This window comes from Anopheles darlingi, chromosome 3 (genome assembly GCF_943734745.1).
Source record: "Anopheles darlingi chromosome 3, idAnoDarlMG_H_01, whole genome shotgun sequence".
Classification (NCBI taxonomy): Eukaryota; Metazoa; Arthropoda; class Insecta; order Diptera; family Culicidae; genus Anopheles; species Anopheles darlingi.
The window spans coordinates 8,052,072-8,079,365 of NC_064875.1; the positions used below are offsets into that span (position 1 = coordinate 8,052,072).

Consider the following 27,294-nt stretch of genomic DNA (forward strand, 5'->3'; position numbering starts at 1 on the left):
TACTACAGTTGGTATTTGGTGGATTGGTTTCATCTGCTTCGCGTGTTAGTTGATTTTAAGGTAATCTTTTGTCAGTATTGAGGCACACATTCGAAAATAATCGAACGCAAAAAGAAGGGGCAAAATTTTGCACACTCACGATGCGAGCTCGATGTGGTCTGGAGATCGCAACAAACGAACAAAGGCGATTTCAGGGCACTCCACAACAATCCTGGGATCTTTTTGAGTGATTTGGCAAAAAAAAAATCACCAGGAATCGCATCACAGACCATCGAATGAGGGTCATCAAGCATCTGATTAAGACGTTGAAGCAAACGGTTTAAATTGCCAAAAATGCGTTCAAGGAAGGTCTACAAACACGTGTAATCAGGTTTAAAAGGTGAATTTGATGGACAATATTACTGGAACGGAAAAAAACGTGTAAGTCGTTGCGAACCCTTCAGTTCTATTCATGCACCCACCAAACAATCAATCAAACTAAACTGTCCATCGTGAAGCTTTGGGAAAAAAATCCTTATTATCTCCATATTTGAACGACCATTTTTAGTTCCTGGTCTTCTATAGAAAACGCGCCCACTATGCCCAATAACTCCCGAAAGTATGCACTACACCACGTGATCGAGTGCATAACTCGCGGGGTTAGCGTTGGGTCGAACAAGCGCGTTAAAGTGTTCTCCTCTCGACCCGTACCCGACCCAACCAGCCCATTAATTATGCTGCACTGTGTGTATCTGTGTGTGCGTTATGCTTCCTCATTCTTACGCACTCGAAACCAACACACACACGGTTGCGCGCGCACAAGCATGCGTCCGTCCACCTTCAAGTGGAAGCAACGGTGGAGACGTGATGGTCACCCCCTGGGCGTCTGAGTTTCGTGTGAGCCACCGTGCAGGAAGCAACAGCCTACGCGTGCTGTGCTGTAGACGATCGGTGCGGGGTCGGTTGGTGTTCGCTGGTGTTTCACGCGATCGTCATCGAGTTGTCAACGACCTTTAGGCGGCGTGCGAGATCCTCCTTCGGTCGATCGGACGGTGCACCGGGGATTAGCTAGAACACCGTCGTGAAGTGAAGTGTAGGTGCTCGGGAGTGGAAGTTTGTCTTCGATTCTTAAGTCAGTGCCGAGTGTGATCTAAAGAGTGATCGTGGCCATTACGGTGATTTCGCTGTACAACTGTGCCCGTGCCCGAGGATCGCGAAGATCCCGTCCCGTGCCCTTATTAAGTGAAGTTCTGGCGTTTTTTTTTTTGTGTGTGTGGTGTGGAGCAAGTTCCTGAGATCGAGATCGCACTTTCAGTAACGGGATCATTCGCGATCTGGTTCGACGACAGATCGGGCTGCAGATGGTTAGGACAGTTGGTAAGTTGTGGTGGTTCGCGCTGTGCTGGCCATCAGCTCAGATGAGCCCGACAGGGATTTGGGTTAAGCGCTGCTGTGCGCTCGATCACGATCACCGTTCTCTCTGTGCCGCTCGATCTTTCGCTCTTTGTCTCTCTCTCTCTCTTCGTTTGCACGAAGAAGGAATCAAATAAACGTCCGAGAAGGAACAGACACCTACCTACTGGAAGAAGCGAACGGCGACGGCGCTCCACCGTTTTGAACCGGTTTTTGCGCTGGAGCTACCCGGGCCTCGATCGTGCGATCTTCCAGAATTTGAGCCGAGAGTGAAGGTACCACCAACCTGTGGAACCTGTGCAAAGGAAAGTCTACCACTTTCCGGGAGATTCATGAGATTCTCTCCACCACCAGTCAGGAGTACCTGTAGTGAGTTGGAACTTGGGACGATCAAGAATTCCGGGTACATGTCGGAGAATGTCCCAGGGTGTGTGTTTGTGTTTGCAAAACATTATGCCGCATGCAACGGGGACATAATATTGTTCGGGTACGACTACACACAGCTTCCCACAGCAATCCCAATGCATGGTATGTCCCTTGTTGCTGCTGCTGCTGCTGCTGGTACATAGAGATTGCTTCCGCCACAGTGCCACCGAGCCGCAGAGTGTCTCTTCCGGCTCACATGGATGGAGCATAAGAAACAATCAACGCGATCGCTGACTGGCTCGCTGTGCGCACGTCTCGTGCATAGAAAACCAGGTCAACGAATGTAGCCAACAACAAGCCTTTGTTGGTTTAATGCTTCTAACGGACGACGCGATTGCGAGGCGATGCTGCCGCTGCTGTAGTTGTTCTCGTCGGCTCGGTTGCGTCGTTTGTTGGATCAGCTGCTGAAGGTTGCTTCTGACACTATACCACCCGCGGAAATGGCCCATTAGAGCTGCCTGCCCGCTCCAAGCGAAAGTTGCAAACCCCTGGATCGAAAAAAAGGGGAAAGACTCGTCGATCGCACAGCATCTAATGACCCGAGAGTGCTGGTGGCACCTTCCCCCCTAGGGGAGGGCGCGAAAGTCGTGTCGAGAGTCGTGGTCAGCCATAACGCGGTACATAATTAAATGACACACACCGTTGGCACACCGCGTGGAGTGCACGCTTCCGTGTCCCTAATAAGGTCACGGCAGACCGCGCAGGGACCGCGCTAAGTGAGTCACTGTGGCACAGCGGGAGTCCAGTAATGATCCTTCTCGGCGGCCCGATCGCCGTCTTAATCACCGCGATCGCAACTCACTCTCTCCCATCCATCAGGTTATTGTCATCATCATCATCATCATCATCATCATACGACGATGAGTGTGTGTGTGTGTGTGTGCACGATCGACCCTTTTACCGATCGATCTGAGGAATAGCCCCTGGCGATCAGCTAGCAGAGAGGATGCCACAACATTGTTGCCGTGCCGTTGTGGCGATCACACTATCGCGCTTGATCGCATCGAATCACGGAACAGTAGCCGATAATGGTTCCAAGAAAGGGGAAAATGGGTCTAAACATCCTCCCAAAATCATCATTAAGACCGCCAAAGGTGCCACAATGTGGACATCAGCAACGTTAATCTCTTGAGAATCCACGAAAGACAACGAAATGTATGTGTGTGTGTATGAGCCACACCACCAACTGTAAATCCTGAGGAACCCTCGGATCATTTTGCGCTAGTCAGATTAGGGCCACTCGGTGTGGGCTTCTCGGGCGCGCGCGCTCGAGCGGACGGACTGTTGAACTAGGCCACGCGGAACCAGCGCCGGGTCCGGTTTATGAGGCGCAAGGCGAAGTAAAAGCGCTCCGATTGCTCTGCTGATCGTGATGGTGGTGGTGGTGCTAGTGGTTGTTGTGGAGATGATAAGATGATTTACACTCTCCTGTTTCTCCTGGTACCCCTTCTCCCCTTCCCCTTTTCTCTGTGCAAATGGGCGATAGGCATGAGAATTGCTTCTAAAAAAAAAGAGGAACGCTCGCTGAGCACTTGCATTAGCATTTGCGACGCGTTTAATGGGTAAGTTATGTTGGCATTTGAGATGCAGAATTAGCTGCTGCTGCTGCAGAGGGGTACTGCTTCAGTGGTCTTTAGACCTATACTGGCAGACCTGGCAGAGGGATTCCAGTTCTCCGCTCACGGAACTCCCTTCAGTAGCTCTTGGAGAAGACTTCGACTTAGTCGCACTATAATGCAAGCGCTAGCAACACGTTACAGCTCTCTAATACAACCACGCACGCATGCACACACCTGCTACCAAGGCCGGTTGGTGTTGTGGGGCTCACTCAGGCTCAGCTGACAGACCTGCTGGTACCAACCAGCCAGACCAGAGATTGCAAGAAACGCAACGTTTTTGGTTGTGACGTTTCGCAGTTCCAAAAAAACGTTTCAAGGTTTCCCCTTCCTTCGGTCCCACTGGCCCACCTAGTTTTTTGGTGGTTTATTGGGGTGGAGAGCGGGGAGGGGGCCTTGCCGTGGTTAGCTCACCTCCTCACCTCGCCCCACACCAATACCGTGTTTGTGCTGCTGGTGAGTTTTGCGTAATTGCATTTTGGAGACAGACCACGACCGACGACGACCACGTTGGCTTCCTTCTTCACACTCGCCGAAGACTTTCGCCCGAGGGCCGAGAGTACCAACGGGGTGGTCCCCCCCCATGTGTTGACAGAATTTCTGAGGACGCACACCGAGGTGCATTTGCAGGAAGGTTGCGGTGATGTACAGCGTACATGGGGTGACAGTGCCATGATGGTTTGACATTCTTTCCCAGGCCTTCCTCCCTCCGGAGGTTTATGAATGCACCGTGAGGCGGTACGACACGACACAGCACGTTCAAAACGTGCACCCGGATCCGATTTCAATGAGTCCGAAACCCGGGGGTTTGTCAGGTTTCGGAGGCGAGTGCAGTACGGCGGTACGAGCAGTATGAGTAGGGGAGCCCCCCCGGTGTTGGGGAAAAGAGATTCGGTGACGCATGCCGCGCCGGTCATATGGTTTTGTGACGAATGCGTTTTGCAAAGGGGACAAGGAACAGTCACCGTGGCACATAATGGTTGATTCATATCGATTCATGTTTCACTCTCGATTATTGAGGTTAGGAGTGATATTCGTCGTTTTAGACATGGGGACACGCAGTAGCTCTGTTATGACTCAATACTTAGTACAAACTCGCCGCAAGTACATTCTTGCTGTGGGGGGTTTGTTTTCACTTGCGAGGAATTTTGTCTAACTCACTTCAAATAATAAACAGTCTGACAGTGGGGTTGTGTTGACTAAGCAAGCCTTTGCCTTTGCACTGGTTTTGCTGATGAATGGCCCTTTTTTTTGTTTGTCCATTGTTATCCCATTGTCAAGGGTTTTATGTTTCGTTCAACAACATAAATCAATGCCCCGAGAGGGGGAAGGGTAATGCAAACCATAACAGGTCGCAACGTCTTGTAACGTCTGGTTCGTATCGATGTCCTCTACACCTGTGGCTACTAGACGATGAAGGTGTCCAATTTTTTTTTACTAGTATGTTTTTGCTGCCTACTTGGGTTTTGAACTTGACATAGTATTCGTGCGTGACGATATTTGAATTGATTGATCTGCCATTGTATTGAGGCGGATGCTCGTACAACAACTCCATACCAGATCTCGTAACTAGTTCTAACTTGACTGCTTATATTCCTGAGATCAGTATTTATGGAAGAAGGTTGTGTAACTCCTTCTAGTTTTACTTACGATCCTTCCCATCTCTTATGACTTAGTGAAAGTGAACAGAACGCTTCGAGTGGTCAAAATATAACCCAATTAATGGTGTTACGTTCCAGCGGTTTGGTCCACTTGCTTTTGTGTGTGTGTGCTACGCCACGGAACGCCGCGTAAGGTTATCAACAAAGTGCCACCCGCCGGGGAGGTGGCGTCCACGACAATTCCTCTCTAAACCAGCTTAACAGCAGGAGCACAGCACCGTACCCAAACCGTAACTTACCCACGACAAAAAGGAATGGAAAGGATGTTCATGAAGCAAAAATAAAGTCATAAAGCCGACGTGCCCGCCAACCTACAGGCCCCCTCACTGGTGGAGTGGAGGTGGCAACACTGTAGTGTGGCGTCGTCGTCGTCGTCATCGCCGTGTTACCGGCGGAAGAATGGCGGTTTTGCAGCTAACGAACAAAAAGACCCAAAAAAGGAAACCACAACCGAACGACCGGTGCTGGAGTGAAACCTCTTCTGCTGCTGTCTTCCACAACACAACCTGACCGTCGGTGATGGTACCGTTATGAAGCACCACCAGCAGCAGCACTCTCTCGGACGCTCGCTGCTGCTGGGCCGCGTCCGCGTGCAGAAGTTTCTGGTCTAGTCGTTTCGCGGCGCGGCGAATCTTGTGGCCGAAGCATTTGCCTCTCGCCCTGTCGGGCTACACCTGACGGGCCTGCTCATGACCCGTGACGAAGCTTGGCACGAGAAACGATCGGAGGCCCGCGCAACCACAAGTAGCTTTCCCTTCTGAGCGAAGAGCTGCCACCACACGGAACCATAATCCATAAGGTGTAATGTACGTTTTCCGTCCGATTTTTTTTTTGCGGTGGTGGTGGCCACATCAAACACGCACACACACACACACACCACGGTCTCTTCTTCACCACCATCTCGAGACGAGGACAGACACCATCCATCCATCCATCCATCCGGTCCGGGTTTGGCGTAATACCGATGATGTTCTGCTCAATTTCCGGCCCTTATTAGGCTCACGGTATGTTCAGGATGAAAGAGGTGCGAAGCAATAGCGGCCGACGTGGGGTCTATGGCGCACTAGAACGGGCCGGCCAAGGGGTCTTGGAAACCCTACTAGACGCATCAGACTATAAGTGGAAAAGTGTCAGAATTTACCGAAACTTTCATTTCCGGTCTCTTTTGCGCAGACCCGAGAAGCGGGGTTGTGGCCAACTGGCGCATGCGTAGATTAAGAGCAGGGATGGTCGAATCGATGCTGGTGCTGGTGGTGTTGGTGGAAAGCGGTAATTTTTTAATTAAAAAAATAAGAAACCAACAGCGAGTTAGGGCGGGGGTTCGTCGCTTGCTAGTCGTAGATATCATTTTCCGGCCTCGAAGCTACCGCTAGCTGCGTGCTGGAAGTTAGAACAGGTGTTTAATGGTGTGGTTTGGGGATGGAGGTAGAAAAGAGGGACCGTTACAGCCCACGGAACTGGATTGATAAGTGGCCTTTCGGCTTTTTGGAGGAAAGGCGAATTTTGGAGCAATTTGATGCATAATTGCTGGCAGTTACAAAGACCATCACCAAGGTTTAGACTCTGAAAGGCATTTATGGCTGAAAATAGTTATTCAAAAAGAACTTTTTTGTTTGGTGTTGATCTTCTATAATAATATAGTGGACAGAATTCAACTCAGAGCCAATCAAGTCGATCCCTTTGTTATTCCCCTTTAACTAGACCAAATCAGTATCTTATTATCTACGTAATACAAACAAAGCATCCTGATCTATGCTGCATTGAATAAACAAACAGCACCAATCTCGCTCTACAGCAACTTATCAGCAGCATAAAACAAACACAAAATCCCTCCCTTTCTGGTCACGTATGGTGCAAACGGAGGAAGAAGGCTTCCAGGCTTATGTTGCTGTTGCTAGTTTGCCTGGTTGTAATGTTTGTTGTGCCCCACGCAGCACACAGTACACACAAAAAACGGTTCGGTTGCCACACACTTACGCTCGGACCGGAGCGGAACACCGGGGCCGGCGCAGTTTGTTTGATTTGTTTCCCCTTCGCTTACCTTCGCCGCGCCGGTAGTGGTCGAAGCGGTTGTACTGGCCGGCTGTCCGGACCTGCCAAAAGCCTTCCTGTTACAGTTCAGTGCGTTTCGGTGCGGGCCACGGAGTTTCCCTCGTAACAACGCCGCGGTACGTTCTCCAGGTGAACGAAGCCCCGTTTTCGAATGTGTGTTTTGCCGTTCATTTTGGAACAATCAACATCACGAGAGAGAGACAGGGTGAGAGAGAAGTAATGGAGACAACTCAAAACGTCGTCGTCGTCGCCGTCGTTGAAATCTTTACCGCGAACACACACAATCGTCCATTATGTTGATCGAGCGCGATCTCCGCGTTCGATCTTTGCTGGACAGTGAAAACCTGATTTCAGATGCAACAATCAAAAACACACACACACACACACACACTCATAGTCGGATGTCTTCAGCATTAGCACCCCAATCGCAAGCGTGGAGCACGCGGTGGCGGTGAATCAATAGATTTCGATAGCGCACCCACCACTCCCCCCTTCTCTTCCGCAGTTGCTTCACGCCCTCCCACTCACCCTCCATTAGCAGTCAGTTTCTCGCTTTTCACTAGCAGGCAGCAGCATTATTGGTGGAGATTTTCCTTTTTTTGTTTGCTTTTTTTTCTTATTTTTGGAGATCGATATGTTTTTGGCGATGAAGCGAAATCTCCCCCATTTTTCCATTTCTAATAATTCTCTTTGCATTTCAATGCGATCGGAGCGGGGTGCGAAAGTACCGTCGATCGATCTCGTGCCCGATCCTCGGGTGTAGCGCTCAAAGCTGCAATTTCAGGCGCGGAATGCGTTGCGAATCGATTTTCCATTTCACTCCGCGGCACCAATAGTGTGCGCTCGAAGGTCAAGCTGGCGGTGGCTTTCCAGCACAATGACCCCCTCATGGCCACACACACACACACACACACTTTCGGGCCCAATGATCGCCAGTTTGATAGGGGTGTGTGGTTAAATTCCAATTTTTTGTTTTTGGTTTTGTAAATCAAACGATCGAATCGATAGCTTTTCCATGCTAATTTCGCTTCCTTCTTTTCTTCTCTCCGCTTTTCAGGCTCCGGACTTTGGGCTGGTGGGCATGGTGGGCACCGGAAATGAGCAGCAAAAGTCGGAGGCGCAGATTGTTGCACCCTTACGCGAAGCGACACGGTGCTAAGTAGCGGAAGCATCACAGCAGGACCGCCGTCACCGCCACCAGCAGCAGCAGCAGCAGCAGCATCACGAAAGCACGAAATGGCCACGAGCAGCGGGTCATCCCGGGCTGTGTCCGCTAATCATCTGACACGCTCGCGATCAACAGCCAACAGTGACCGGGGTAGGACGACGATGGCACAGGACGACGATGATGGAGATGGTGGTACGGCGGTGGCCATTCCGGAGGCTAGCTACGACTACTACTGTACCCTACCGAGACCATCGGCCAAGGCAGCACCGTACGATGCGGCAGATGAGTGCGAAACGGGACATCGAGTGGATCGGGCGCCGGTCGATCCCGAAACGATGGGAAACGGACAGTCGATCCAGCAGCGGCTATCGGGTCGCAGTGATCTGGCCGCAAACCAGGCCGCGGCACGGCGTAGTCTGTTGTACGAGCAGAACATGTGTACGTTCGAGAGCTTCTGTGAACGGCGGAACAGCCAGCAACGGTTACAGTCGGCGGACACGGCCACCGATCCGAACGATCGCGGACGACGTGACCTGGTGAAGGAGCAAGAGGAAGATGAGGGTGCGGATGGGCTAGGGAACTTTTGTACCTTGCGGAGACCTTCGCGTCGCCAGGAAGCAGAACGTTCGCCAGCGGACGGTAACGACGGTACGGCACGGTACTGTACACTGAAGCGCAAGAAGCTACAGCTGAACCGGAAGTTTGTCGAAAGCTTCCTGGAGGATCCGAACGCCAAAGTGGCCGACTATCTGTCCGAACTGGATGCGTACCTGGACGAAATAGACGATGTAGAGGATGACGACGACGACGACGACGAGGAAGAAGAGTGTGCGCGCGAGGACGAGACCGCGAGTGATGTGACGAGCGTATCGATTGTGCAGAACGAGCAGCAGGAAGTGGAACCAACGGCGGATGCGGTGGCGACGGTAGTCATACCACACGCTAATAGTGAAGATGATGATGGTGGCCAAAGTCAAAGTTTACAGTATTATCAGCCAGCGAACGGCGGAGGTGTTAAGATCGAGGATCGTGTCCAGTTCGGTGATATCAAGCACTTCTGCACGCTACCGAAGCAGAAGCGTACGCAGGTGTTGAGTGCGTTCAAACGGGGTGCCTCATTGCGCAGGACATTCGTAGCACCACCACCACCACCACCATCGAGCACAGCCAGTGAGGCGGAGAATACATCCGGAGCAGCAGCAGCAGCACCACCACCATCATCAGTAGATTCTTCAAGTGCAATCATAGACGGTAAGTGTTGGTAGTGGAATCTTTTTTAATGTTTTCGTAACGCAACATAGCAAGCTATGACTGAATTCAATCCAGTAGTTGACAGTTGAAGGAAACGGAACGGCTGTCGTCGCAATTCGTTCTCCCCAAAAAGAATGGAATCATCAGCTAACGATGGCGCCGGTGCCACCGTCGATGGCGGCCTATCCGGGAAAGCGATCGAGCTCGAGGACCTGCGCCTAACGTTGGCCGAAAGTGAGGCGACACTGGCCGCGCTCGAAGCGCTCGTGGCGAAGCAACCGAAGCAGGCACCGTTGCGGGACGATCAGTTCGCCGCCTTCTGCTATGGCTGGGTGCGCAAGTGTGAAACGGCCACGGCGAAGGCGCGATTCAAGCGCCAGGCTATGGACCGGCTCATCGCGCACTATCGCAGCCTGCTGGAGCAGAAGCGCGAATGCGTCGGCAGCGATGCGCTCCGGGTGCAGCTGGAAGGTTTCGAGCTGGAACGAACCATCGGCGAGCGGGAACTGCGGGCTTCGCTGGCGACGAGCCGTGAGTTGCGGTTCCTCGGGGCGCAGGTGAAGCGTGACGTGCAGCTTGAACGGTGCGCTCTCTACGGGGCCATGCAGCAGCACGCTCGCCTGACGCAGGCGGTCGATCGCGAACAGGCCCTCGGCCGGCAGTTGACTGGCAAAATCGAGCAAACCGAACGTGAGGTGTCGGCATTGCAGCAGGAAAATGAAAGGCTGCGTCGTAGTATCCGCCAGCTGGAGACATCGGGTGGGGGAAACGGAGTCGCAGAGTTGCGTCCGAAGTTCGCAGCTGGGGGGAACATCTAAATTGCCAGATAACTCGGTTAAACCCAATTGACCCAAATTAATCGTTCGTGGTGGCCCCGTGCGCGTCGAGCAAATTCAATAAACGAAAACCGTAGAGTCCACGCAACCCTCCGGTTAGCGCGCGCGCGTGCTGCCACCACAGGGCGGGCGCATAATGGCGAATGAGCCGTATGTTAATGCTCACGAGGATACATAACTAACTGGGGGTGTATGATCCTCCCCCACCGCGACCGTACAGTACAACACCACTACGCCGTGGGCAATATTTAATCTTTGAACCCCTCCACGCATCGCGGAACACATTTAGCTGGCAAAAGTGTCAACGCTGCCACCAGCCAGCCAGCCAGCCAGCCGGCCGATTGCTCATCGGCCGGGCAACCCGGGCCATTGCGCGGATCTTGCGCTTCGTGTTTTGCGGTGAACGACACAATTGTCTTGTGTGTGTGTGCCGTGGAGCAGGCCATGCCAGGGTCTAAAGACTGAGGGCGCAATATTGAAATTAAAACCACCGTTTGTGGTGCGCACGACGATGCCTTACCACGAGCGCGCTAATCGACGGCGAGACAATGGTGGTGGCGGTCTGGCTGGCGTGTTGCCAATGAGTCACGACAAACCACCACCAGCAGCAGCAGCACCAAGCTCTCAGTTTCTTTCTCTAACTTTTGCGCTTGAATGTCAATTGCTCGGCCGGCAGCTGGCCTGGGTGCCGTGGTGCCGGGGTGATCCGGAATATGCTTTTGCTCAACATATACCGCAAAGAACAATGTGCGCGCGAGATGGTCGGATTGGCATTTCGCCGTTTCCTCACCTTATTGACGGTGTGCGGGGTGTCATGGTTGGATTGACCGCGATGCGTTTTCGCTCTTTGTCTCTCTCTCTCTCTCTCTCTCTCTTTAGTGGTTGGCTGTGAATTGCATCTTCGAAACTCGGCTTCTTGTAAACCTCGCTGCTGTTGAATGGCTACTCGATTACACCTTGAGTGTGTGGTTGCGGTGTAACGATCTGGCAAACGCTTGCTACCAATCCATCCCGTGTGGTCTTGTTGTTTGGTGTCGTTGCGGTCGTTCGGGGTGCATCATGTGGTGAATGAGATTATTGGATTAATTTTTTATTAATTTTTTATCGACCCAGTAATAAGCAAAGGATTCGTGAATTTATTGAGTAAATATTTAGGAAGAGGTCAAGTCCTCCTCGATTAATAGATGACAGTTAAACTGTAATATGTTGGACCAACTTTTATGCCTTTAAAGGATCTACTTCTGTTACTCATCCTAGTCTGAGGCTTGCTTATTATCCCTTAACTTGAACTGTACGTACACCCCCTTTTCGGGACCTAACCCTGCAAATCCTTTCACCAACGGCGGTGGAACCTGTGTTTCCGGTGCACGCTCAAAGGCGAAACACTGCAACAGATGATAGACGATCGCCTTCACCTCCATCAGGGCGAAGCGTGATCCGATGCAATTACGTGGTCCGATCCCAAACGGTAAATAGGTACCGGGACGGATGCTCTCCCGATTCCGCTCATTGAACCGCTCCGGATCGAACCGTTCCGGATCGGGATAGTGCAGTGGATCATGATGTATGGCAGCTATCGGAATGAACACAACCGTACCCTTGTCGATGGTACACTGGTAGTCATCCGTCTCCAGCACATAATCCCGGGTACAGACACGATCAGCGAAAGGGGCCGTGGTCCACTTACGCAGCGCCTCCGATACCACCATGTCCATATACTTCATCTGCTGGAGACTGTCGTAGGAGAGTGGCTTTCCGGTTAGTGTTTTTTCGGTCGCCAGAACTTCCACGTACAGCTTGTCCTGCACATTACGGTTGAGGGTTAGTTCGTACACCAGAAACGTGAGCGTAACCGAGACGGCATCGAATCCAGCCAGAAAAAAGATTAAACACTGAGCAATGAATTCCATTTCGCTGAACGGTGATCGATGTAACTCCAGCTTGCCAACGTCCGATTCTTCGACCGTCGCAAAGCCATCCAACGTTGGTTCGTCCTTTTCCGTGCTGGTGTGCTTCAGTGTGCCTTTCTGAGCTTTCAGGAGTAGATTGATCATATCCATCCGTACAACACCTTCTGTCTCCCGTAATCGCACCGTGTCACGGATGATCTGCGCAAAGAACTTTGTCTGGTCGCGATCGAACAGATCTACCTGTAGCTTCTCCAGCAACCGCGGGAACACACTGTATCCAATCACCTTCAGCATGATGCTGGCACGATTAAAGTTAATCAACTGCTTCCCATTGGCAAAAAAGGCATTGTCGGGCACGCGGAACGAGTCCACTTCCAGACCGAAAGCACAGGTTGCTATTACGTCGTTCGCGAAACGCCCAAACACATCCTTCAGCTCCAGAACGGGCAGCAGCCCACCGGCGGCACCGTTGGCTTGCGAGCGATAGAACCGCACCATCTGGACGCTACAGCCCACGATCAGGTCAAACATCTGACGCATCTTGTTGCCGGTAAAGGCCGGGCTAAGGGTGGCCCGCATCTGTCGCCACTGGTGATCGGTTAGCGCGAATAGGGTTTTCGCAAACAGCGCCTCCGAGTTGGGGTCCGTGTTGCGTCCAAACATGGGCCGATGGTTAACGAAATGATCGAAATCCTTTATGGCGATCCGTTTGATGAGCTCCGGATCACGCACCACAAATACGGGCGTCCCGAAGTCGAACATTCCGAACACTCTGTTTTGAAGGGGGGGAAACAGGAGAGAGAAGAGGGATTTGATGTGCGTGATGTCTTCGGAATTTAGAGATTGTGTTCGCTTACTTGTCGTGAGGGAATCGCTCGTAGATCGAACGTATGAACTCCGTGGAGGATACCTTCTTTAGCACTAGATGGCGCATGGAACCAAAGATCGGTTCCGGTGCGAGGCTCGGTATCGGTTTCGTGTCAAAGTACCGGTTGTTTCGCGTGATATACTTGTACGCGGTGTACGCTAGCAGCACCGCAACGGTCGAAATGCAAAATATAAACAGGAAATCCATTGCGATAACACACTGGAAAGGAAAGAAAATGGAAACTTCTTAGATTCGAGCATGAATTCAGATATCAGCTGATGAAGTAGAGAGCAACAGTTCAGTTTGAGGTGGATTAGAATACTTTATTGAATGATTATATAGACCGCCCCGGTCACAGATCTCTTGGCACCAGCTTCAGATGGACGCCATCGGCAGCCTGCAACGTCGTGAATCCCTTAGCTAGCCGCATCGGAACCGGGGTTTTCTCCGTGCGCTCGAACCGGAAGGTCAACAGCAGATGATAGACGATCGCCTTCACCTCCATCAGCGCGAACCGTGATCCGATGCAGTTCCGCGGGCCAATCCCAAACGGTAGATAAACCGCCGGATGCAGCATCTGTCGGTTCTCCTCGTTGAACCGTTCCGGATCGAACCGATCCGGATCGGGATAGTAGCGTGGATCGTAGTGTAGTCCGGCCACCGGAATCGACACGTTGGCACCCTTTGGTATCGTAATCGCCGGTTGATCCCCGTCGGCCGGTACCACAAACTCCTTGGTGCACAATCGATCGGTAGCCGGCTGTGGTACCCACTTCCGAAGTGTCTCCGTTACGACCATATCCAGGTATCGCATCCGCTGCAGTGCATCGTACGTAAGCGGACCGCCACCGAGCTGACCGGCCGTGTCCTGTATCTCCTCGTACAGCCGATCCTGCAGCTCGGGCGCTATGGCCAGCTCGTACATCAGGAACGTCATACAGGTAGCGATCGTGTCGAAACCGGCGACAAAGAATATCAAACACTGCGCCACCATATCCGGCTCGGTCAGCGTGACTTTCGCCTCGGACCGGATCGCGGTGGACTCCTTGGCCGTGGCGAACCCTTCATGTTCCTCCCGTTCCTCCTCCCGTGGCTGATAGCGCAGCGTCCCATTCCGGGCCTGCATCAACAGATGCACCATATCGGGCCGCACGATACCATACTTCTCACGGGCCGCAACCGACTGCCGAAAGACGTCGGTAAAGAACTCGCAGTGCTTCCGATCGAACAGATCGATCTGCAGGCGTGCCATCAACCGGGGAAACACCTGAAAGCCCATCATCTTCAGGAACACGTGCAGTCGGCCAAAGTTCGTGATCTCTTTCCCGTACCGAAAGAACTCGTTCTGATCGTCCCGGAACGAATCGATCTTCACGCCGAACGCACAGGTAGCGATGACATCGTTGGTGAACCGCAGGAACACATCCTTCACCTCGTGCACCTGCGGTCCCTGGTCACGGGCCTGCTGGCGATAGTGCTGCACCATGCTCGTACTACACTCGACGATCAGCTCGAACATCTGACGCATCTTACTCCCGGTGAACGTTGGGCTAAGGGTCGTACGCATATCGCGCCACCGTTGATCGTTCAGTACGAAGAGCGTTTTCGACAGCAGCACACTGGACGTCGGATCATCCGCCGCAGCAAACATGGCCCGGTGGTTCACGAAATGGTCAAAGTCCTTCACCGTGATGCGCTTGATCAGCTCCGGATCGCGCACGACGAACATCGGTGTAAGCATCTCGAACGTACCGTACAACCTGCGCTCGCGGGAGTTAAGAGCTGATCATTCGAAGCCCATTTGGACGAGAGGGAGAGAGACCCTCACTTACCGTGCATCCGGAAAGCGGCTATAGGTCTCGCGGACATAATCCTGAAAGGAGATGCGCTTCAGCATCAAGCGGGCGGTACTCCCGAAGAGTGGCATCACCGGTAGACAGGGGATCGGTATATCTTTGAAGTACCCATTGTTCCGGGTAAGATACACCCAGAGGGCCAACAACACCGAAACCAACGGTATCACATACAGCACGTTCACCTCCATCTTCCGGTGGTGCTGGGCGGCCGCGGCTTCAGAGTTCTAAGTCAAGAGAAGGAGATGATGAAGATGATGAAGCCGTCAGTTTGAGTGAAGCCCAGCTCCGAGACAGACACTCCGTAACGGAACCTTCTCCAGTGTCGGTCGGTTCCATACTGAACTACGACGTTGCTAGAACTACAGCAAACCCCACTACATGCTTTGTAGTGACGATATCGCTTCGCTCCTACGCGGCTACTCGCCGGCTAATTGAATACGAGATGAATAATTAAGAAGCGCCACGGGTAAGGGGCTGCCAGGCGTGTGCCACTTCAAACACGTCTGCTGCTCGTTCTGAACTACCCGACACCCGTTAGGGAGGTTACTCCCTCCGGACTGCGTGGCTACACTACAAGTCGTTTGATACACTATCATTTATCTACGGACCGTCGATGTCGATGTTGGTAGTACACTTCCGTGTTCATTGCCCCATCATCGGAGGGAGTTTTCTGTACTATGCCACTGGTTGAAGTTGTCTGTATCTGTTTGCTTAGTGTAAACACTGTCTGTACCTCTATCTAGCACTTTGATATGTTACAGAATTTTATCACTGTTTTGTAGTGGTTGGATTAGTACACAAAAGTACGCCTGGACCTCGCGTAGTATCGCGACATTGTATGATTCTAGAAATATTTAAATTAATAATGATGCTTTAATCAGCTCTATCCGCTTCTAACAGTCCAGCTCTTCAAAAATGAGTCATTTTCGTCCTCTCTTTTCGTTCTGGCCCAATCATCTTCAATTAACGTAAATTGCCAAAATATTCATCTCGGCCAAAACAGCCCACAAGAGGTCATAGTGTCAATGCTAAATGCTTCCAACGTTACATCTTTTATGCATAGTAATGGACAAAACATAGCCACTTCTCAATAGCATGCATATCAGATGGAGATATCGTCAGATGAAAGCATCGCCATTCAAGACCTGTAGCTACACTGAGAACAATTAAGTGCAAGCCTAGCTCTAAAGCAAGAGCTAGTGAGCTGTAATTAGTATCTGATTGTATACTCCCCTTCCCTGCGCAGTTCTGGCGATATCACCATAGATTTCTCATTAAAATCCCGATGGTCACCTCGAGAGACAGCCACTAGTCATTGCCGCATTGTTTGCTTGGATGCCCACGACGCGATTGATGGTTACCCGTGATTGCGATCAAAGAGTGCTTCGTAACGATGAGGCTTCACTAACCTAGATTGGCCACTCAATATTCCAGGATGTCGCTTTAAGCGGGAAATTGCCTTTTTTCATAGATAACGCCCCGGGGGTCACGGCTCTTTGCATGCCACTGCTTTGCTTATCGTACAACTTGTTGTGATAGGGGAGGGGGAAGCAAAGGACATACAATTTGGGTGTCAGGTTCACTCTCTTATCTTATCGCACCGCGCCGTTTGACTCATTTGGCTGCGAATCTGGACCCCCTCCTCCAAACCAATGACTTTGACGCCATTGCTGTGTGTTTGTGATTTCATTGTTTTATTTCAACTTTTTCGGTACATAGTATAACTCGCCAACCAGTTCCTTACTTGACCCTCGGATTAAACCGAATCCAGACGCCCTTCTCGGTGATAATGGCCGCTGGATTGCTCTTCAGCTTCAGCGGTACCTGCGTGCGTTCGCAGCGCTCGAACGTGAAGCTCTTCAGCATGTAGTAGATGATCGATTTGACCTCCATCAGCGCAAACCGTGATCCGATGCAGTTCCGCGGTCCAATCCCGAACGGTAAATAGGTAGTTGGATTGATTTTGTCCTTGTTCTCTTCGCTGAACCGTTCCGGATCGAACGTGCCCGGATTGGGATAGTACTGGGGGTCATGGTGTAGGCCAGCCACCGGTACGAAGACGGTCCGTCCTTGCTCCACCGTAAAGCGCAAACCCTTGCCATCGTCGAACTTGTAGTCACGGGTACAGTACCGCTCAACAATCGGTGCCGGTGGCCATTTGCGAAGCGATTCCGATACCACCATATCCATGTACCGCATACCCTGGACGGCATCGTAAGTCAGCGGTTTACCGGCCAGCTGTTCGTCCACTTCAACCACCTCCTGATAGAGGCGCTCCTGTACCTCCGGATTCACTGTCAGCTCATACATCATAAAGCCAAGAGCCGTGGAGACGGTATCGAAACCGGCAAGGAAGAACAGGAAACACTGAGCCACCAACTCCCGGTCGCTCCATTCGCGCGTTATCACACTCTTACCAACGCTCGATTCCTGCACCGTCGCAAAACCGGCATCCTTTGTCTGGACCGTGTCCTCCTCCTCGCCCGTCTGATGCTTCAAACTGCCCTTCTTCACCTGCATCAGTATGTTGATCATATCATTCCGCACGATACCCTTCTCCGTCCGTGTCCGCATATTATCCAGGATCATCTCGTGGAAGTAGCGGCTCAGCTTAACATCCAGCATCTCGACACCGAGCTTGGTCGCCAGCTTTGGCGCGATCATAAAGAACATAAACTTGAGACTCCCAGCCAAGCTGCTAAAGTCCAGCAGCTTCTTGCCGCTGACGTAGAACGGGTTCTCCCGATCGGTCAGCGAGTTGACGCGAATACCGAACGCAACCGTCGCGATGACATCGTTGGCGAAGCGCGAAAAGACGTCCTTCATCTCGTACTCACCCTTCGCACCTTCGACGCGCGTTTCCCGCAGAAAGTGCTCCACCATACCCTGACCACACTCCGATACGAGCTCAAACATTTGCCTCATTTTGCTGCCGGTAAAGGCCGGGCTAAGGGTGGCGCGCATATCGCGCCACTTCTGACCGCGCAGCATGAACAGCGAATTAAGGAAGAGGTTCTCGCTGTTCGTATAATCCTTGTCATCCTTCAGGAACGGGGTATGGTCGGAGAAGTGATCAAAGTCCTTAACCAGCATCTGCTTCAGACATTCCGGATCACGGACCGTAATGTTCGGCGTCAGCAAGTCGAACGAACCAACCACTCTGCCAATCGGAGAATCACGGTTAGTGGTTCGTTCAACAGGGGAACAGGGAACATCTCTTCATACCACTACTTACTTGGAACCCGGAAAGCAGTTGTACATCGTCTGAATTTGCTGCATCATATCGGCCGTACGGAAGATCATCGGACCCGAACTGCCCAACAGAAACGTGGGCTTCAGGTGCGGATACGGTTTGTCGTCGAAGTACGCATGCTTACGGCGTACGTAATAGTAGCCCAGGGCGAGTACGAGGGCAATCGCCGTCAGCGTTACTGGATCGAGCACCACCATGATGATGTTGCGGTCGCGGGTGTCGTTAAACAACTGAAAGAACCGACCGCGAACAAACGTAATCTGTTGTGAGGGCCTGGTACTGGCGACGCTAGAACGGCGATTGCTTCGTTCACCAAGACATAGACACCGTGATGTGATGGGCTCCCCAGTCCCCGGATACCCCCTATCCCATCCCACGCGATAAGTGGACGCCACAAACAAACGACGACCCACCACCGCTCGACGCCCCAACCCCACCAAAACGAAACTACAGATTAACCTTATCGGAAGCAGACGAGCGCGCGCGCGCGCGCTCTCTGTGTGGGGTTCGATCCAGGGACAATTGGCCAAAAAGAAAAACCTGCCAGTATGCGACACCAGCCGGTCGAGCGAAATATATTTTTAGCAACGCATTTTCGGTTCCATTTCGAAAACCTATTCCACACCGAGTTGCGTCACTTGCAATGGCTTCCTTTGTGGCAAACAACCGATCCAATCGAATCGCCCTCAAACATCACTACTACCGGGACGCGACATGCATTCCAACGTGATTCAACTTGAACGCCCGCACTGTCAACACTAGAGCACCGTTGGGGGGTGGCCGAGGATGATGATCTCATCATGAATATTACTGGATAAACAACACCAAGGGAGGGAGAGAGAGTGCAAACAGACCAGAAACGAAACCTCGGTGTATGTAGCAAGTGGTACGGAGGGGGGCGCCATGATCTCTTACCTTCTCTAATGTTGCTTCTCTGGATGCCGCCAAAGGGGGGGATGATATTTGAAGTTGATCCGCCGTCACACCAAACTCGACCGTCCCGGATGAAGAACAGCCGAGTACTGATCACTTTTGCTGCGGCAGAATTTGGATCTGGTATTCGCCGAACTGCGCGTCCAAAATGCCAAGCCGTCCAGATCGTTAACTGCTGTTTCCCCCCTCTACTCTCGCAAACATGGCTGTGACCTTCACGCGAGGCGTTGTCCCAGAGCATGAATTTGGAAACCGTTTGGACAACACGAACACGAGATGATGATGATGATGATGGATGTGTGGAGTGACTCGACATTTTTATCCAACCAAAAATTCAGCACACACACACGCATACTTGTCGCTCACAGAGGAGTTGGTGTTAAATACTTTATATTTAGCCATATTTGGGAGGGAACGATGCGGGGTCATACGGTAATGTAAGTAACTACGTGGCAGCTCTGGAGCTAAACTCCAACCAGATGCCCTGCTCGGTGGCTAGCTGCGTGGCTGACTTCTTAAATTTGAGCGGAATCTGCGTCTTGGCGCAGGGAGCTATGCGGAAGTGCTTCAGCAGATAGTACAGCACCACCTTGACCTCCATCAGGGCGAACCGGGAACCTGGAACATTAGAACAGGTTGCTTGAGACCTTCTTGACCAATAGATGACCTAAAACCGAAACCTACCAATACAGTTCCGTGGACCAATACCAAACGGAAGGTACGTGCCGGACTGAATGTTCTTACGGTTTTGCTCGTTGAAACGCTCCGGATCGAACCGTTCCGGCTCGGTGTAGTACTTCTCGTCGAAGTGAATACCTATGAGCGGTATCAGCAGCATGCTTCCCTTTTCGATCGTAAACTTGTCACCGGATCCGTTATCGCACGTATAATCCTGGAGGCACTCGCGGTTCAGCACCGTCCCGAAGGGCCACTTGCGCAGTGTCTCCGATACGAGCATGTCCATGTACCGCATGGACTGTAGCTTCTCGTAACCGATCACTTCACCCTCCGCTAGGCTTGCCTCCGTTTCATCGATCTCCTCACGCAGCTTCCGCTGAATGTCCTCCGCGATCGCCAGCTCGTACAGTGCGAACGAGATGCTCCACGAGACCGTCTCGTAGCCGGCAAAGAAGAAGATAAAGGCCTGCGCGATCAGCTCACTGTCCGTCCAGGCGCGATCGTGAGCACGCCGACCAATCTGTGACTCCTCGACCGTAGCGAATCCTTCCTCGGTGGTGGTGGTGGTGGTGGTAGTTTCCGTTTTCTTATCATCACCTTCCTGCTGATGCTTGAGGCTACCCTTCTTCGCCTGCATCAGCAGCTCGATCATGTCCGGCCGGAAGATGCCCTTCTCCTCGCGGATACGCATCGTCTCACTGATGGTCTGGCGGAAGAACTTATCCTCCTCCTTCGTCAGGAAGTCAAACTTAAGCCGCGCCATCAGCTTGGGGAAGAAGGTAAAGCCCAACATCTTGAGCACCTTCACTATCGACTGCTGGTTCATGATGGATCGGGCCATGGTGATGAACTCGTTCTCGGGATTGCGGAACGAATCCACCTTGATACCGAATGCCGCCGTACCGATCACGTCGTTACCGAACCGTGACATCACATCCTTCAACTCGAGCTGCAAACCAGTGCCGGCACCCCCGGCAGCCTTTGTTTCCTCGCCGCGAAAGTGCTCCACCATCGACTGGGCACACTCGGCGATCAGACTAAACATCACGCGCATCTTACTGCCGGTAAAGGCCGGGCTAAGGGTGGCCCGCATATCGCGCCACTTTTGGCCCCGCAGCGAAACGAGCGAGTTGGCTAGCAGCACCTCGGTGCTGCTATCCTCCAATCCGGTTGCCACGTGATCGGCAAAGTGATCAAAATCCTTTACCGTGATCTGCTTGATCAGCTCGGGATCGCGCACGACGTATGCCGGTTGCCGGAGGTTAAACATACCGTAGATTCTGCGGAAGATCGAGGAATACAACAGATTTGGTTAGGAACAGTGTAACACCACTGGAATGACCACGACCGGCACTTGGTACTTACTTGGCAGTAGGGAAGGCATCGTACAGGTTGCGGAAATGCTCGAAGATGGTCACCTTCTTGAACATCAGCGGGTTCTGGTTGCCAAAGGGAAATTCCGGCTTCAGGAACGGTATCGGTTTGTCGGCAAAGTAGAAGTTGTTCTTGGTGTAGTACCGGTACGCCAGCACGATCACACCGGCCACCAGGGCCAGCGTTAGCAAGCTAATCTCCATGGTAATCGCTCACTCACTGCCTCTCTGCTGGTTGCTTTGATTCGCCTGCGCACAGCACAGCGACGCTCTGTGTCGCTTAAACGTTCAACTCGAAATGGTTACTTAGATTGAAAGCCGCTGGGGTCCATAGCGTGGCTTATATTCATTCCGTGTGGACCATTCCGTGGCTCCTACCAATACGCGTGCGGACGCGCGAGTGAGGCATACCACCACACCACCACGCTCTCGGAAGCCAGAGTGACGAGATAACGAATAATCATGGTTGTGAAATTCGACACTACAATTGCGTATCTCCTTCCCCTCCCCCGGGGGTTGTAGTATTCCACTGTATTGGTGTTGTTTTTTGGCAAACCGGCATTCCGTTTTCTTTCTATTGATTTTATGCTTCTCCTTCCCCCCTTTCGTTCCAGATTGTCAGCAAACATTGGCATCGACGACGGCCGTTCCAGCGCGATCTGATGAATCATCCCGTACGGTTCATGCCAGCTGGCATCGAAATTCGATGCGCCGTAAGCACCTGATCGAACTGCCGGAACAGCCAATACCGGAGCATGCCCTCGGGGGAGTCTCAGATCAGCCGGATGATGATTTCTGCTCGATCAGCACTCTTCCGGCGGATGAGCAGTTGATTCCAAGGGAGCGATCGGACCGAACGGTTACTACGTACAGTGTTCCGTCGTTGCTGGTGGCATTGCCACCCTCCCCAACACCGGAACAACACGAACAAACCCATTCAACCTGGGAACCGTCGGCTCCACCTACGTCATCACCTTCGCCGCCACATCAGGCACCATCAGCATATGCTCTCGAGACCGATCTGGATGATGAAGTTTGCACGCGACCCCGTCAAACAGGTCGTCGGGCTCAATCGCAGCCGCGGCTCGTCTCCATCACCGCCGTACGGGACGAGTCAACCAACGAGCTCATCATCCGGACCAACAGCGTCCCGGGGAACGCATCGGCTCCACCGTTGGTACTGGCGCTGGAGGAAGCACAACTACAGCAGCATCAACACCAGCAGCAGCAACAGCAGCAACGTCAGCGTTACGATGGTGTTGAATCCGAGGGCAGCTCGATGGGAAGTTCCCGCAACCCAAGTCCGGTGTCACTGTTATCTTCGACAACTACTTACAGCTCGATTGGATCTACCACCGACAATGTGACTGATGGTGGTGACCGGCGGTAGGTATCAGCGACATTTATCGTACAAACTCCCCGCTTCCGGTTTCGTTCCGTGACATGGTCAAGGGAGTCTCTTCGCTATCTGCGCTTCGCCGAAATCGTTCTTCTTCGTTTTTGGCGTGTAATTAATCTTATTAGTCTTCGCTTATTAAGACAAGGAGTTCCAAAAAAGGGCAATAGCCTGTGATAAGCAACATGGCACGCGCCTTTTAAGGAGATCCAGTAGCCAGGTGTTGATAAGCAGCCATATCTTGATATTTGGAGCTGAGAGCCTTATAACTGGTTTGGCTGTTAGATGGGTTTGGAATAACCTACGACAATGTAGAGGTTGCTCGCAATAACCTACGACAATGCGTGGCAGTATCGCACGCCTAGAAGCATGGAACCTGTCCCTTATATCCAGGGCATATCCTGGGCATGATATGTGTAGCCTCTAGTCCCTTTTGTGAGGGACTACTGCAAAGTTCTGTTTTCCTGTCCATCGCAGCCCGGCTATCGGTTCACAGTGCAACCGTTAGACTCGCGTTGCCATGGTGCTGAGCAATCAACAAACTACCTACCGTTCGACGTAGGCAATGACGTCCGAGGTTGGTTACTTTGCAGCATAACTAGCCCCACCAGGTGCACTACCTGGCACGGGAACGGGAAAATACAGGAATCCATCAACCGGGGTCCACCTTCAATCGGAACACCTGACCTAGCCCTTGACATTAGTGCCATTTTCGCCATTTTGCGCGACTCTGTGTGTGCAAGCTGCCAGAATTCGACCTTGGTTATGGCGAACGCGATATTCCACAACTACTGTGCCAAGTCCCCGTTCGCTTCGCTGTTCCACGAATTGTAATTTCCGGAGAAACGGGGATCTCATTGAAGTAAAAGTTGATCAGCGCCTCTAACGTGTGTTCCGCTTGTCTATTCCAGCACTCATCCACGCCAGGAATCAACAGCCCGGGATGGCAGCGCAACGAGGCCCCAGAGTGGTGACAGTGCCACCGGAGAGGTCGCTACCATCACCGCCTCGGCGAACGGTAGTCGAAGGGATCGGGCATCCATGACGGAACAGTGGCGCACAACAGGAGTAACGGGCACAACAACGGCAGAGGCAGCGGCGACGACGACGGAAACGCAGGCGGCTATCCACGAACCGGACTCGGATTCGGATGATCCGGAATCGGACAGCACTAGACGCAGCAGTCGCCGTAACGATGGTCGTCCGAAAGCACGATGGCCATTCGCTGTTTCGCGCCCACTTGCCACCGTCTTCTGTACGCTCGGGCTCTTCAACATATCGCGCTTCGCCGTTTTTAGCGTACACTTCGGGGCGAACTTTGTCGTCCAGTTCCTGATCTTCTCGGTCCTGTTCGGCATCCCGATGATGTGGCTGCAGATGGTGTTGGGTGCGCGGATTCGCGGTGGTCCCGTCACCATGTGGCGCATTAGTCCGATCTGCAAGGGCATCGGGATTGCGCTGCTGATTGCACAAACGCTGATCGCCCTGTACTCGGCCATCTCGTTGGCCTGGGTGCTGGTGTACTTCCGGGATGCGTTTACGATGCGCAACGAGAAGTATCGCTGGCAAGAACCGTTCGAGTACTACCGGGGTGGTGGTGTCGGTTCACTGCTGGCCCCTGGCAACCAATCGTACCGCCTGTCCGATACGGTGGCCGACTACTTCAACGGTGTCGTCCTGCAGCGGTATCATTTGCGGCTTACGCTGCCCGGCCGTACAACTGGTACGATGCCCTCTGGTGGTGGTGCTGGTGCTGCAACGTTGCCGGGAGTGAGCGGAATCGGGGCGATACGGTTTCAGCTCGCCTTCAACCTTGCCATCCTGTGGACGCTCGTGTTTGTGGCGCTCTGCCGGGGTATCCGCTCGCTGGGGAAGGTCGTGATCGGACTGTTCCTGTTCGCTACCGCTGGCCTGGTGGCCGTTTCGGCCAAGTTCCTTACCTTCATCAACTACGACAGCGTACAGAACATCTTTCCGGCGACGGATTGGCAGGACTTTTTCCTAAATTCGCGCAGCTGGATGAGTGCCGCCCAAGAGACGTTCCTTACCTGGGGCCTGCTTGGTGTCTCGGTGTACTCACTCAGTTGCCGCAGCAACCGCAAGGGAGCCTGCAATAGCCGCACGCGGCGAGAGCTCCGCCGGGATGCTTTCCTCGTCGCCCTCATCACACTGGCCGTGCTCATGTTCGCGGCCATACTCGGTAGCGTTTGTGTGCAGATCCTGAACACGCGCGGCTACTACTACTTCCCGGGATCGTACGGTAAGGACGCACAACGCCTCAGGTTACTCTGATTTTTCGCTAACGACACGTTGCCTCTATTTTTGGCAGAAAATCTCGGAACGAACGTGTTTCTACTTCCTGCCAGCCAACCGTTGCCACCGCAGCACGCTACGATGCCGAACCGCTGGTTGCTGCGCTACTCGATGGTGGTTGGCGAAAGCTTTAAGCGCCCGTACGCTGATCCGAGCCGCGAAAGTGGCTATCAGGTGTTACGGTTAGTCACCGAACTGTTGCCGGCTTCGCTGGCCGCTGCCACGCATGAAAACATTGCACCGGTTTGGGGTCTCATCGGTTATCTTACGCTGCTGCTATTTGGCCTGGGACAGCTGTGCGTCATGTGGAAACCGATATCCGGGGCCTTCGGTGATGCACCGTCTTCCATCCTGCTGAGCTGTGTCACGGGTTTGCTGCTCGGTATGCCGATGGCCACTGAGGGTGGCATCACGATCGTGTACTATCTCGATACGATCCTTGGGGCAGCCTGGTGGTTGCTGCTGCTATGGATCGGTCACATCCTGGCCCTCTTCCTCGTCCGTGGCCGTCCCTTTACGAGTAAGTCCATTGGAAGACGTCATTGAAAGAGGTATTCGAGGCTAACTTTGTTTCGGTGTTTTCCCCTCTTTGCAGGTGACATTCTAGTCAACGATCTGAAGATCCTGCAATCGTTGTCGGCGTTCGTGGCCTTTGCCTGGAACTTTCTGCTCCCGATCGGGCTCATCATACTGTGCATCCTACAGTACCGATTGTCGAACAGTGCCGCCCTGTTTAACTGGACACCCTCGGTCAATGGGCAGAGCTCTAGTTATTGGCCACTGTGGGCCCGTCAGACGGGGGGCTTCGTGCAGGTTAGCTTCCTGTTGCTTGTTCCGATTGTGATCGTCGTGCAGATCTACCGCTACCTATGCAGTGGCCCACCGGACATATTGGATGTAAATGCATCGAGGTCACTCCCTTCGATCTCCTATTAATATTTTCTCACCATTTTAGCGTGTGGATCTATTGCTACGGCCACCGGTCGACGGTGAAACGAGCAATCCAATCCGTGGCATCCAGAACAGACGTCCGGCGGTGTCGGCTCCTCTGCAATCGAACGCACCGGCCAGTAATCGGACACGTGACGGTTCCGGGACAGAAGCGCAAGGGGCAGCAGCTGCCCTATCGCTATCACTCGATGGTCGCACGGGTCAGACCGGGGATGATGATGCACCACCCAAATACACACCGCCGCCATCCTACACGACGGCTACCGGTGCTCGTATCGCCAAGATGCTACGCAACAGCATCCGGCGCAGCGTACGGCGGCTAATGGGCGAAACAAGCGGAAGCACACATCGGCAGCGTGCTGCTTTACCACCACCCCATCCAACACTAGCTAGCGATGGACCGGGTAACGCCAATCCAGCATCCGGTGGTGAGCTACCACCGGACTACTGCTCCGTACTGCAACAGTTCGGAGAGCCCGACTCGATGGAAATGGCACGCCCGGCGGCCATGCCCCGGATGCTGTTCAACTCTTCTACGCTCGGCAGTGGAAGCCGCCGTTATCGATCGCTCGTTGTACCGGCGTCAGATTCGGCCAGTATCTCATCGGGAGCTGGCCCCCAGCAGATGACCGCATCCGATGTACGACAGATCCTGCGACCGGCCACCGTCACCGGGCCCACTGTGGGGGGTGTTACTGCTGCGGCGGGTAACAGTTTGACGCTGGCACCAGGGACATCCGCTTCGGCAACGCCCGGTTTTACGCAGACACTCTGCAACACGTTGCTGCTGCGCCGGGGACACTCGATGGAAAACCTGGTCCTGGCAGCCGCTCCCATTGGTGACTCGAGCATTATTACGCTCAATTGTGATGACGATGACGATGGTGACGACTACAATGAAGACGGCGTAAACCGGCCACGGCCCCGTAACGGAACAGATTCTGTGATATAAGCGTTTGCTATTGGGTCAACTAGGTAACCGATGGAAGATGGGTTTGAGATTAAAAGTGTGCAAAATAGCGGCACCATGTTAGTTCTGTAGTACACAAACACACACAAAGACATGTCTTTACAATGAAGTCGGCGATGTTCCGGTGCGAAATCCGTCTGTAGATAGCAACACACACACACAGACACACACAAACGCACTGCATGCGAGACTAGTGTGGTAAGGTAGTGAACTGTGAATCTCGTTAGCTTTCAGTAGTAATGTAGACTAACGCAACGTGCGGTCGCGTCTAAACGTAGTAGTGAGAGAAGCACAGCGGTGGAGCATAGAGTAAAAACTAGTGAATCGCCGTTCCGTACCGTTAATATCAATAAAGGAATTATTTATGTTTCGCTAGAACGCATGGCTATAT

General features: G+C 52.7%; 5 protein-coding genes across 5 annotated transcripts; 1 reads left to right on the plus strand and 4 right to left on the minus strand.

Annotated features, from left to right (window-relative positions):
• The first annotated feature begins 894 nt into the window (after positions 1–894).
• On the plus strand, positions 895–27,291 carry LOC125953928 (sodium-dependent transporter bedraggled). Its single transcript, XM_049683780.1, has 7 exons — positions 895–1,356; positions 8,205–9,566; positions 21,888–22,659; positions 23,581–24,929; positions 24,999–25,502; positions 25,578–25,879; positions 25,938–27,291. Exons 2-7 carry the CDS (start codon positions 8,384–8,386, stop codon positions 26,883–26,885), a joined length of 5,058 nt encoding a protein of 1,685 aa, XP_049539737.1. The 5' UTR covers positions 895–1,356; positions 8,205–8,383; the 3' UTR covers positions 26,886–27,291.
• On the minus strand, positions 11,580–19,412 carry LOC125953968 (probable cytochrome P450 9f2). Its single transcript, XM_049683869.1, has 3 exons — positions 19,205–19,412; positions 13,170–13,399; positions 11,580–13,084 (listed from the first exon to the last, which is right to left on the minus strand). The coding sequence occupies exons 2-3, from the start codon at positions 13,385–13,387 to the stop codon at positions 11,656–11,658; spliced, it is 1,647 nt and encodes a 548-aa protein (XP_049539826.1). The 5' UTR covers positions 13,388–13,399; positions 19,205–19,412; the 3' UTR covers positions 11,580–11,655.
• Positions 13,494–15,450, minus strand: LOC125953971 (probable cytochrome P450 9f2). The gene is made up of 3 exons (XM_049683873.1): positions 15,348–15,450; positions 15,013–15,260; positions 13,494–14,940 (listed from the first exon to the last, which is right to left on the minus strand). Exons 2-3 carry the CDS (start codon positions 15,222–15,224, stop codon positions 13,533–13,535), a joined length of 1,620 nt encoding a protein of 539 aa, XP_049539830.1. The 5' UTR covers positions 15,225–15,260; positions 15,348–15,450; the 3' UTR covers positions 13,494–13,532.
• Positions 16,712–18,513, minus strand: LOC125953969 (probable cytochrome P450 9f2). The gene is made up of 2 exons (XM_049683870.1): positions 18,272–18,513; positions 16,712–18,196 (listed from the first exon to the last, which is right to left on the minus strand). Exons 1-2 carry the CDS (start codon positions 18,484–18,486, stop codon positions 16,777–16,779), a joined length of 1,635 nt encoding a protein of 544 aa, XP_049539827.1. The 5' UTR covers positions 18,487–18,513; the 3' UTR covers positions 16,712–16,776.
• Positions 19,589–21,557, minus strand: LOC125953967 (cytochrome P450 9e2-like). The gene is made up of 3 exons (XM_049683868.1): positions 21,266–21,557; positions 19,907–21,180; positions 19,589–19,840 (listed from the first exon to the last, which is right to left on the minus strand). The coding sequence occupies exons 1-3, from the start codon at positions 21,475–21,477 to the stop codon at positions 19,668–19,670; spliced, it is 1,659 nt and encodes a 552-aa protein (XP_049539825.1). The 5' UTR covers positions 21,478–21,557; the 3' UTR covers positions 19,589–19,667.
• Positions 27,292–27,294: the final 3 nt, after the last annotated feature.